The 13,230-nt window shown below is 42.6% G+C and overlaps 1 protein-coding gene across 1 annotated transcript; it reads left to right on the forward strand.

The window, feature by feature from the left end:
* Positions 1-12,308: 12,308 nt before the first annotated feature.
* Positions 12,309-13,189, forward strand: LOC133909825 (uncharacterized). The gene is made up of 2 exons (XM_062352375.1): positions 12,309-12,705; positions 12,787-13,189. Exons 1-2 carry the CDS (start codon positions 12,367-12,369, stop codon positions 12,979-12,981), a joined length of 534 nt encoding a protein of 177 aa, XP_062208359.1. The 5' UTR covers positions 12,309-12,366; the 3' UTR covers positions 12,982-13,189.
* The last annotated feature ends 41 nt before the right edge of the window (positions 13,190-13,230 follow it).

A 13,230-nucleotide genomic window follows, 5' to 3' on the forward strand; every position in this document is an offset into this window, starting at 1 on the left:
CAGCCGAGGCCTATGCCAGAAGCGTCGCAATAGACATCAAAGTCCTTGTTCACATCGGGTTGAGCAAGAACGAGAGCGGTCGTGAGCAACTTCTTCAAAGTCTGGAAAGCTGACTCGCATTCGCTCGACCACTCGAACACGTAGCCTTGCTTCAACAGTTCAGTCATCGACTTGGCTATCTTGGAAAAGTTCTCAATGAACCGGTAGTAATAACACGCGAGTCCTAGAAAACTCCGGATGTTAGTGACATTCTTCGACTGGACCTAGTTGAGCACATCATGCACTTTACTCGGGTCAACTGTAACACCATTCTTTGACAGAACATGACCCAGAAAAGCTACCTCCTTGAGCTAGAACTCGCATTTGCTGAATTTGACATAGAGTTGATGATCTCGGAGTCGGCCACGAACAACACAGAGGTGACATGCATGCTCTTCCTCAATCTTGGAGTATATAAGAATGTCATCGATGAAAACCACGACAAACTTGTTAAGTTCCTCCATGAAAACAAAATCACGTACATGAAGAACGTTGGGGCATTCGTTAAGCCAAAGGACATGAAGGTAAACTCATAAAGACCATAACGAGTCAAGAAAGCAGTCTTCGGAATATCCTCCGGTCGAACCTTGATTTGGTGATAGCCCAATCTCAAGTCAATCTTCGAGAAAACCCAAGCACCGGTTAACTGATCGAACAGAATATCGATCCTGTGAAGCGGATACTTATTCTTGACAGTGACCTCATTCAGCAGGTGGTAATCAACACACATCCGCAGAGTGTCATCCTTCTTCTTCACAAAGAGTACCAAGCATCCCCATGGGGAGGAACTCGGGCGTATGAAACTCTTTGACAACAACTCTTGAATCTGTTTCTTCAACTCAACCAGCTCAACTAACGACATCTTAAATGATTTCCTTGAAACTGGGGCCGCTTTGGGCACAAGGTCAATAGAGAATTCCACAACTCGGTCAGGCGGCATTCCAGGCAACTCATTCGAAAAGACATCTGGGAATTCACACACCACAAGGATACTCAATAGATCCGTGGTGGGGACAGCCTTCAGAGTATAAAGGCAAGGATGAACTTCCTTGAGCTTCAATTGAATTTGGGCGCCAGACGGACCATTTAGAGTAACAGTCCGCTTTGCACAATCCATGACAGCTTTGTTCTTAGTGAGCCAATTCATCCCTAAAATGACATCTACCCCCTTGGACTTCATTACCAACAGATTTGCACTGAACGGTATCTCATTGATAACAATCGACGCTCTAGGCACACACTGATTGATAAACACGTTTTTTCTGCGTGCATCAATGAGATGAGGTGTAGGAGTGGCACTAACACTCAGGCCATGATGCAGGACATAGCTCGCAACTACGAAATAGTGAGAAGCTCCAGAGTCGAAAAGAACAACTGCAGGAATGACAACGGAGTTGAAATTCATAACCAACATACCCATCATTACAGTCTCACCCTCGTGAACATCCTCGGCGGTGGTGTGGCGCGCTCGGCCACGCTTGAGGATGTGTGTCACCTGAGAGGACTACGATGCAGACAGAGCAGGGGTGGCCTTGGAGCGGTCACCACGGCTCCTGGCTTCGGATATGAGCAATCTCGAGCATAGTAACCGACACGACCGTAGTTGTAGCACGGGTTGCTGGGGCCACCTGTCATGCTCACTTGAGAGCCGACAGGTCTTGCAGGCTACCCTTGTAGAGCGGAGAAAGCCGGATGCTGCACAATCCACATCAGACGTGGAGCACTCGAGGTCGACATGTGAGATGGTGAAAGTACACTCTCAGTGCGGGTGCGTTGAGAGCTCCCTCCCATGGAAGGCGACAAAACCCTCTTGTGTTTCTTTTTCTCTTGGTGGTTCTTGAGCTTGAACTCCACCGTGAGAGATGTGCTCACCAACTTGTTGAGGTCGGTGAACTCATGCGCTGATAGTCGATCTTGCATCTTCGAGTTGAGGCTATTGACAAAACGGTATTGTTTCCTCTCGTCGATGTTGATCTCATCCTAAACATACTGTGTAAGGTGGTTGAACACCTGCACGTACTCCATCACAGTTCTCCCTCCTTGCTTGAGGTCCATAAATTCCCGCCTCTTGATCTCCATAAGACCCTTAGGAATGTGGGAGTCACGAAATGCCTGGTGGAACTCAGCCCAAGACACCCGATGATTGGCGGGGTACATGGCCAAGAAGTTGGACCACCACGCGCTTGTCGCACCCTGATGCTGATGGGCGGCGCATCGAAGAAGAGCGAGCTTCTACTCGATAGTTCGAAGCCAGTGGTCAGCATCCAGAGGATCCTCGGCCCGCGAAAGTGTGGGCGGTTGAGTCCATAGAAAATAAGAAAAGTTATCTCGGTGTCTGGCCCCACCTCCTCCTTGAGGGGCCGTGTTGTGCACAAGAGCCTTGAGAAGCATCGTCTAAGTCTGACGGTTCTGCTCAATTTGCATGAGCACATCCGCCATGCTCGACGGTGGAGGCAAAGGAGGGTTGTTCTCATTCGATGCCTCAAGAAGCTCACCCAAACTACCACGGGTTCTCATCTTATTTTGGTGCTAAGACAAAGAAAAAGAATGGTAAAACCCTGACATAACATACTAGCGTTAGCGGGAAACCAATTCCAAGCGACGCACACTAAGACACATCAGCGAAAAAAATGCACGCAAAAACTTGCGGAGTGTCCGTAGAAATGCGGAATGTCCGCAAAAATCTTCGGAGTCTTTGCACTTTTGCGGAGGATCAAAAAAATGTGTGGAGTGTCCGTAGTTTAGCAAAAAAATCAGACTTAGATTTTAACAGGGAAAAATGCATGCTCAAGTGTATGGTGCAAGATGAACAATGGAATATGAAAGTATGTTCGATCCTTATATTTACGTTTCTTTCTTGAATGCATTATATTTAGGGGCGTAGTATAGCAAGTTTATACATATTAGCATGAAAGGATACTTTAGTAGGTTGCTTTAGTGGTTTGACACACTTGCTAGCCTACGTCCTAAGTATTTTTAGGCTACTTTATTAAACTAAGCTCTGATACCACGCTGTGAGTAACCATCCAAATAATATTATAGTTAATCACCAAGTCGATCATTTACATAATCACGACTTCAACGATTAACCAGAATATTATCCCGGTAGTCTCAGCACGTGTTTTTTACTCAAGATCGAAACACGTGCATTTACAACATATATCATCACAACACAGCTTAAGAAAGAGTGGTAATTAAAGTTATATTACAAGTTCTTAAGCATCAACCATTTTCAACAATTTACAACAAAATACAACAACATTTACATAGCAAAAATATAAACCTATACAACAAAAGAGAGTGGAGTCACATGCCCTTAGGCTTCACCCCAAAAGCACGACCTCCGAAAGTAGGATGAACTACTCTTGCCCGCCACCTTGATCGGCTGGCACGAAGTAGCCAAACACCAGCTCTACCTCACCGACAGCACTTGAAAACACAGGCATGAGTACGAAGGTACTCGCAAGACTTAAACCATATAGAGCACATATACATAGCTCGACTCCAATGATTATGTATTGAACTATTAGCAAGGAAAAGTTGCATGGTTAAATAAACATATCCGTTAAGCAACCTAGACACATATGTGTGAGCGACTAACTTAACCAAAAACATATATCATAAACCCTGCAATTTACCAACTAAGCATAATATAGTTGTAACCATCATGAATATCAATATATAACAGTAACCAACACAACCATCTCCCGCTAAACCATACCACAAACCACAATCAAAAACTCTACGACCGATGTGGATAGATAGAATCATGCTCATGACCGAGAGCGTGGTATTTCGAAATATTTATACACCCTGCAGGGAGATACTCTTGCACCCACACGACTGGAGGAACATACGGCTTGCATAACCACACAGGTCCATACGAGGGGTACTCATGTCAACCTTTCCCAATAAATCCCGATCATTTGAAACATGCATCACTCGACGTGGCGGTACTAAGACTATTCCCGGAGCAAATTAGTAACACTACAAGCCCGTCCGTTCACACCGTCGATGTTCAGACCCCAAATGACCACAGTTATAAAGGTATTCGACTTGCATTACCATTAGATCGGTATGTGGTGAGTAAGGAAAGTGCTAAAGCCAACGACAACGATGAACGGCCTTAACCGATGTAAGCGGTCTATGGTGCTCGGGTTCCTCCCCTGGACTGCCCCCAGAACTTTCCTCCGGAGCAGATACACTCTTAACACTGCCCACATCTCGCCTCATTCTCACCACTCATCCAACCGTCTCATCATCATCATCAAGTATTTGTGAAGCAAGTAGTAGGCCCTAGGCTCGCGAACAACGGCAACACCGTCGTTCGACTTCTACCGATGACTTAAGCATTGCTAAGCATATCAGACGACTCTTAGACATCGCCCATGCGACTATGGCTACAAGGATATAGATGAACAATAATTCAAGGTAGACAAATCATGCAAACAATATATGTTCTACCGATTTGCCCGACATCAACTCGAAACATATGCAAACATACATAAACATAATTTATCAATTTTAGACTCCATTCATTTGAACAAAATGTGCAAAATACTTAGTTGCTTGCCTTGCTGCACTTGGGTTTGCCTGACACTCCCCGCACAGAATTCACAGAAATACGGGAGCTCCTTGCCGCCTTCACTCACACCCGCGTCACGCTCCGGTTCTTCGTTCACGAAAGGGAGAGCATGTGCAATGATGAGTATGAATGAAGTGCAATAATGCATGCCACAATATGCATATGAAGAAAAGCCATGAAAACATACTTTAAATAGCATGAACATCTTTTCCTAGTTAGCACAAGTCATAAGAAGACTAGCAAAATTGGATTCACTCATTTTGGACTTGTAAAAAATTAACGGTGAATTAATGAAGCCTTAACATAATTAATTATCCTAGAAAGTTAATTAACTATTTCATGGTTGGGAATATTTTTAATAGGTAGAGGAGTTAGTATGAAACAAAAAAATTGGTTTCATAATTTTTGGATCTACGGAGAATTTATTATGAATTTTACAAGCTGCAAACCTCCTGATGAACAGTACCTGCGAAATATCCGCAAATTTCTATGGATACTCCGCATTTTTGCAAAATATTAGTGAATTTCGGCGGAGTATCTGGACTGTCCAGAATTGCTCTAAAAGAAAGGGGGAAACCTTTGCCAAATCGACTTGCTAGCCTCTCCAATCTAAAGGGGAGCATGTTTGAGGTAGTTTGTGGGGTCTAGAACTCACTCATCAACCCAGCAATTCGATTCCTAACTCAAATCTCATATAATCTTCATTTTGGTCCAAAGCATCAAGAACTCATGAACCTTGCTTCATCATAAAATCGACCAATCAAACCATGAATTCATGCCATGGGGTGCCTAAGAGACTTACCCATTGTGCTTGTGGAGGTTAGTGAACATCAGGTGATGAAGGAAACGGAGTGAAACGCTCGGGAGACGAAGAAATTCGGTGTTCCTCACGTTTCAACCCTAAACACCAAAAGATACCAAAATCGACTCGAATCCTCCAGGAAAACAAAAATGAATTGGATGGATTGATAGCTTACAATCTAGAGAATGTGTAGACACCAAATGCGCACCTCGGTTCAACTTCTAGAGAGAGGAAATCGAGGAGGGGTGAGAGAGCTTGAGAGGGGGAGCTCCCTTGCTTCTTTGGCTGGTGGGGATCATGGTGGGAGCAGGTGAGGAGTGAGGAGAGAGAGAGAGCAGGTGGGGGCTGCCTATCACGTCCCAATTTCTTAATCACGTATTTAAGTAAAATTATGCCTCTTAAGCATTATGCTTAAATTTTACGTAATGGTAATCCGGAGCGCTAATGCACTTTATTAATAATCATTTGGATAAGAGAGAAAATTGGGGGAGAAAATAATAGAAAATACATTAGAAATACCTATTCTCTCTAACATGTGGGCCCCACTCCCTCTCTCAAGTGGGCAGCAGTCCACCTGCTCCCTCTCTCTCCTCCCTCACTCCCACCCGTGCAGCAGGAGCTGTGGCTTTTTGGGCTTGGACATCGACGGTGTGAGCGCAGGCTTGTAGCGAAACTAGTTTGCTCCGGGAGTAGTTCTAGTATCGCCGCGCCGAGCGATGCATGATCCAAACGGTTATAGCTGGTTGGGAAAGGTTGTCACGAGTACCCCCTTGTGTGCACTTTGATCGGTGGCACAAGCCGAATGGTCCTCGTGTCGTGTGGGTATAGGAGTATCTCCCTGCAGGGTGTATAAACAGTTCAAACTGCCGTGCTCTCGATCATGAGCATGCTTCTGTCCATCTGCATCGGTCGTAGAGTTTCAAGTATGATTTGTGGTTCAGTATGTGGGAGATAGTGATGTTGGTTCTTGTTACTTATTGATATACATGTGGTTTACAGTTACTTTGTTCAGTTGTTAGTTGCAGGGTAGTTATCATATGTTTTGGTGCAGTTTCAGTCGCTCACACATATGTCTAGGATGCTTTGTGCTTATGTTTTATCTAACTTGTGGTTCATCCTTCTAATGATCAATGCATAATCCTTGGAGTCGAGCTATGTATATTTGCTCTATATGGTTTAAGTCTTGTGAGTACCTTCGTACTCATGCTTGCGCTTTCAGGTACTCTTGCTGCTGAGGAAGAGACTGTTTTTTGCTACTTCGTGCCTGCTAATCGGGGTGGTGGGCAAGAGTAGTGCATCTTACTATGAAAGTGACATTTTTGAGATGGTGCCTAAGGACATGCGGCGCCATTCTCTTTTGTTGTTTATAAGTTTAACTTTCCGCTACGTAGTTCTTTTGTGGTTAGGAGTTGAGGGGTTTTGTCTCCTGCTAGCTCGCTTTTGTTGTAAATTGTTGAAATTAGTTGCATGCTTAATACTTGTAATATAAATGTTTATTACTCGCTATTTATTATGCTATGTTGTGATGTACATGTTGGAAGGCATGCGTTCCGATCCTTGACACAAAACACGTGACGGGACTACCGGGATGATATTCTGGTTAATCATCGAGGTTGTGATTATGAATAATGATCCTCCTGGTGATTAATTAGAATATTATTTGGACGGTTCCCCATAGTGCCCATTAAGCGTGGTGGGTGGTGGGGCCACATGTGGGGCTCACATGGAAGAGAGAGGATGTCTGTTTTAACTGTGACTTGAATTCTTTTCTCTCACAAATTTCTTTCTCTCATCCAAATGACTCGGAACAAAGTGCTCTAGTGTGCTCAAAAAATTTACCTCAAAACTAATTATGGCGCTAATGATGCATGATTAAGTTTAATCATGCGATTATGAAATTTAGGATGTGACAAAGACCTTATCAGAGAGAGAGAGAGAGAGAGAGAGAGAGAGAGAGAGAGAGAGAGAGAGAGAGAGAGAGAGAGAGAGAGAGAGAGAGAGAGGAGCAACACCTTCAGGCCTATGTGCTTCTTAGAATTGGTGGCATGAAATAATTGCTTTGTGATGCACCTCCAAATTTGTAGAATTGGTGGCATGATACAATTTGTTGCAATGTAGGTTGCTTGATTAAATGGATAGCTATTTGGAATTGTTGAGTGGGCAAAACATGGACAATAATGATGTATTTTGGGATGGTAGTCAATTTGCTAGCCCATCTGAAGAAAAAGACCGTCAGGAACCCGCATTTGGAGAAGGTACTCCATCTGTGAAACCAAGCAAAAAGAGAACAAAAAAATCAGTAAAAAGAGGACAATATGTTGGTGTTGGCATAGCTAGAAGTTAGCATGGATGTTGTACATGGCAATGAGCAACCTCGTAGTACTTATTGGCAGAGAATTCATTAGTACTTCCACCAGCACAAGGATTTCCACTCTGATCGTACTTGTAATTCTCGCATGCACCGTTGGTCTGGGATATAAGAAAGTGTGAACAAGTTATGTGGCTGTTTTGCTCATATTCAAAATAGGAGGCAAAGTGGGCTAACAGAGCAAGAAAAGGTATACATGTTTCTTCTTTAATTTCGTTGCAACTTCATATCTTATGTGCAAGTTTAATAAGACATATTTAATTGTGTAGGTGCAACACGTATGTGAGTTGTACAGGTCCAAAGAAAGGAATGGAAAATCGTTCGATTTGTTGTATTGTTGGAACATCTTGTAGCACGAGCAAAAGTAGAAGGATAGGTGCTCTCAGAAAAAACAGAAGATATGCTCCAATTCAAGGGCCATCTACTCCTGGAAGCATTGAGAGTCATCATGATGCTAAAGCAGAGGGTCTTACTTCAAAGCCCGCGGATAAAGAACAAATGCCACCTGGTAAGAAGGGGGAGAAAGAACAACAGTGTAGAGGTAAAAGGTTTGTCTCTTTAGGAGATAATTTTTACATGGAAGTGTTGGAACATATGTGGCTAGGAAGAAAGAGGCCGAAGGCTTGAAGAGATTTAAAAAAGAACGCAATGATGAAAGAATTGATATAGAGAAGAAAAAGTTTGAACTAAAGGAAAGAGATCTAGAGTTACGATGAAGGATTGAAGACGATAAAGTGATGAATGTGGACCTTAGTGGTATGAGTGAGCGACAACAACAATGCTATATGAGTTTGCAAGATGAGATCATTGCTCAAAGGTTTAGCGTAGGCTCGAGTTGAGACACTTTATTATGTGTGGAGTATCATGCTATATTGTGTACTCTTTATTATGTGTGGACTATCTTGTATGGACTATGATGTTGAATTAACTATGCTTTATTAAGACAATATCAAGTACATGGTTAATACAATATTGATTACATGATTAATGCAATACCAACTACATGCTATCTATTATTACAACAATACCGATTACATGATTAATTATGCATATCTCCATGATGTTGCCACATGTGCTCAGCTAGATCATCTTGAATCTTTATGTGAGTTTCCCTATCTCTAATATTATGATGAGTTTGAATAAACTCACGAATTTCACACGTGTGAACATAGGAAACTCTCACTTTTTCTCCAACCCCTTCGAACTTTAAGTCCTCTTCTTTATCCCGTTCATCTTAATGATCATATTATGCATGATGACACAAGCTGTCATGATTTGTTCAAGTGTGTGTTGATCCCATAAACAGGTTGGCTCACGAACAATTGGCGAAACGAGATTGTAGAACTCCAAAGGCTCGTTCCACATCCTTCCTAACTACTTCATGTGTCTTGGCAAAATATTTTCTCTTATTGCCTTGTGGAGATGATATGGTCTTCACATATGTAGCCTAGTTAGGTTATATGCCATCTTCAAGGTAATACCCCATTATATAATTATGACCATTTATGATACAATTCATTTCTGGAGCTTCTCCTTCGGCTAGCTTTCCAAATATATGAGAACAGTGAAGAACATTAATGTCATTGTGAGGCCTGCTAAACCAAATAAGGTATGCCAAATCCAAAGATCTTGTGAAGTAACAGCTTCTAAAATGATTGTGGCCTCGTGCATATGGCCGGTATACATGCCTTGTCAAGTGATAGGGCAATTTTTATATTTCCAATGCATGCAATATATACTCCCAAGCATTCCGGAAAACCCTCTTTGCTCTCCAATTGCAAGTAATCTAGCTATATCATTATCATCTGGAGATCTCAGTACTCATCTTCGAATACTTCAATAATAGCTTTGACAAACCTTCTAAGACTCTCTGGAACAATACTTTCTCCAATACGAACATACTGATCAGTAATCTTCTTCAAAGAAGATAACCCAAGACATCCAACACTATCTCTTTTTTGAACAAAATATTTATCATGTTGTTCTACAGGTTGGACTATGCGGAGAAACAGAGGACGGGCTATTCTAAACCTAGACGACGAAATCGTTGAAGATTAGTTCCCATAATATATCCTTAAACTGACTGGGTACATTCGAGTGTAGGGATTAATCACGAGATGAGACATACGATATATACAGGTTCAGCCTCCGATTGGAGTAATACCCTACGTCCTGTGGGGGTGTTGCTATCGTATATCGATGATCTTGAGTACAATCAATGTGGTTAAGACTATTATAAGGAGTTGATTGAATCTAATCTATCATAGGGCTAAAGTTGCCAAGTAGCTCCTCTGTTGGGGTCTTGATGCTTGCATCTCTCTCTTGTTCTCTTAATCGTCATGTCCTCTTCCCCCCCCCCCCAGCCTTTTCACCTTATATAGGGGAGGTACCGACTCCTATCCAGCAGTAGTTGATAGGGAGTTGTCTTCCTTGACGTTCAAGTAGATAGATCTGTTTTGAATATTGATCGTATTGAGTTGGGTAACCAATATAAACCTTTCTAGTACGTGCTTCTTTGATTTCGGGTGAATCAGGTACCGCTGATTCGGTTTCGTGATGTCTGGAGCTGCCGAATATATGTCTTATATATCCTGTCTGTGTATAATATACTCCTTATATGTATATACCCTATAGTTAGATATTCGACAGAAAGAGAATGAGCCATACCCAACAGGATCAACTGAGAAGATGAATAAACAAAAAATGACTAATTGCAAACCTATGTCGAAAGAAAGTTGGACTATAGGTTGGATCATCTAAGAAGTAATCATTGTATAGTCTCCCATGCTTGGCTTCCCCATTGCGATCAATATAATGGCGTCCAAGCACAAAGCTGCCATGTCGTGAAGCATTTATAAGCTGATATCGACAGTGTGCTTAGTGTAATGTAGCAAGAATGAGTTTGTCATCGTCATCATCCGAGGATGATGACGATTCTAATATAAGACGAATGACTTGATCTAGTAACTAGGTGAATGACTATACATATATAGAATCATGAAATATAAATGTTGAATATAAAATGATTAGAACTATCTGGTAGTTATAAGATATTAATAAAATATTAGTGAGTGGAAAATAAGGAACTAAATTTAAGATGTGAGTTGAAGCCGTGTGAGAAATAGGAAGAGAATCAGGATAAAGAGCTGTCTATATGGAAAAAAAATAGAGGGATAAATTTAAATAGTAGGATGAAGATGTTCTTTTGAATCTGCATGTCTGTGCTGAGTTGACATGTCTGCAGTGCTTATGTTGATTTTATGATGTTTCCTTAAGCCATTTAACTTTATGGTTCCAGTGTACGACTAAACTGAGGTGTGTGCCATTTGTCGCTGCTGTGTGATCCAAATCCGAATTCGTCTGCTAACTCGGAAGCTGCCCGCATGTTTAGCGAGAACAAGCGTGAGTACAACCGTAAAGTGCGGGAGAATGTGGAGCAGAGCTGGACGGCGGACTGATGCATTGCCTTGCGTAGCTGCGCTCACTGATGCGTTGCATAGTGCTTTCCATTACAGAATTCTTGTAACTAAAATAGCGGAACTCAACTGTTACTGCTATGTGCATATCTATCAGAAAAAAAAAAGAAGTTGTATTGCGATTGTTGGCTGAGCCGGTGGAAATTGTTCACTGTATCCTATGCTGGATCTGGAATACAGACTCAAATTTATCTGGCATTATGCAAACATTTTATACGAAATTGTATCTTTTGTACATATGGAAGATGATCTAAGAAATATACTGTAGTACTCCCTCTGATCAAAATTGCTCGAAATTGTATCTTTTGTACATATGGAAGATGATCTAAGAAATATACTGTAGTACTCCCTCTGATCAAAATTGCTCGGCGTTTTAGATAGGGTACGGTCTTCGATATGTATTTTTATCACTATTGTCAACTAGAATATATTTATAAAATATAATAAATTTATGAGATTAAAAAAATATTTTTTACACATATAATTTTAATATTTTTAAACTAAATATTTCAAAAGTTATTAATACTTAAAGTTTAAAAAAATTTAACGAGACCTTATATAAAAGGGTATATATTTATGATGGGAAAGGAAGTATAATTTACAATGGTCAAGATTGCTCATGAACTTTTAGAATAGCTCAAATTTGAACAAATCGGGCCTTAAAATCAATTTAAACAGTGAAAAATTAAAGTTCAATCAAACTAGATTATGCGGCGCCACGGATCAATGCAAACTTAAGTCCAGCTCCAATAGAGATAACATTTGCTTCCTTGACCACTGTAGCATCAACCGTTGCCGCCTGTGTTGCCTCTAAACGCACTTTAGCAAAGGTGGCTCCCAGTGCTACAGCGCTGCGACATCTTTCCTCTCAACACTGTTCACATAGGATGATTATAAATTTGAAAGAAGAGAAGAGTAATAAAAGATAATAAATAGAATAGCTAAGTAAAAATAAAGAAAATAAATGATATAATAATAGTATTTTAAAAGATAATTTTTTAAAAAACCAGCACGAGATGGCTAAGCTCAGGTCTTACTAGTTAGGAGTAGGGAACAGTTTAAGCGACCAGAAGAAGAAATCACAGTTTAGACGCCGATGGCCGACGACGAGGGGGTGATAGCGGCCGCGGAAGAGGAGTCGCTGACCGCGCCGCTGCTTGAGCCAGTTGCGAGCCCGCGTGACCCGTCCGTGGAGGTGCGGCTGTACCGGCGGGGCGCCGGCCCGGTCGCGGTCTTCCGGTCGGGCCTGGCGGGGCCCCGTCGGGACCGCCTCGACGTGCGCCGCATCCAGGCCGAGCACGAGCTACGGGCGCTCTTCGCCTTCAAGGCCGAGGGCTCCCGGCGCGGACTCCGGATCCGGCCCGACCCGGCCGCTGGCTACTCCGCGCTGCCCTTCCGCGACGGCGCCGTCATCGCCCTCGACGGCGAGCCCAAGGTCACTGGCCTTTCCCTTTTTGGCATTTGACACCTTGCGGTAGATGGATATTGCAGAGCTGACAGCTTCTTCCTTATGCAGGAGTCGTGGACGAAGCCCGTGTCGATGATCGTCGCCGGCTTGCTGGTGCCGGCGGTGATGGCGTTGATAGCGGTGAAGGGGGTGCCGGAGCCGCTGCGGTCGTCGAAGGTGGTCAACGGGGTCTTCACGCCGTGGATCCTCGTCAGCGCGGTCATCATCTTCGCTCGCGTCAGGACGCGCCCAAGGGCTCCATGAATAGAAGGCGGCCAACCTACAGATCGCTCTAGCCCATATCCGTTCCTCTCCTATGTCTGTCGCAAAATTCAGTGCCTAGATGGAATCAGTTTTGATGTGTGTTCAGCAAAATGGTATTGGATTATGTTTGATGAAAATGTTTGTTTGGATACCTAAGTACAATAAATTCACAGGCAGGCTTTGGATGGATCCTTCCTTTTTCATTCAAGTATACAAGTGCCACAATAGTCTCTCGAACAAAGGAGTACT

The sequence above is a fragment of the Phragmites australis genome, chromosome 2 (assembly GCF_958298935.1).
Source record: "Phragmites australis chromosome 2, lpPhrAust1.1, whole genome shotgun sequence".
Lineage (NCBI taxonomy): Eukaryota > Viridiplantae > Streptophyta > Magnoliopsida > Poales > Poaceae > Phragmites > Phragmites australis.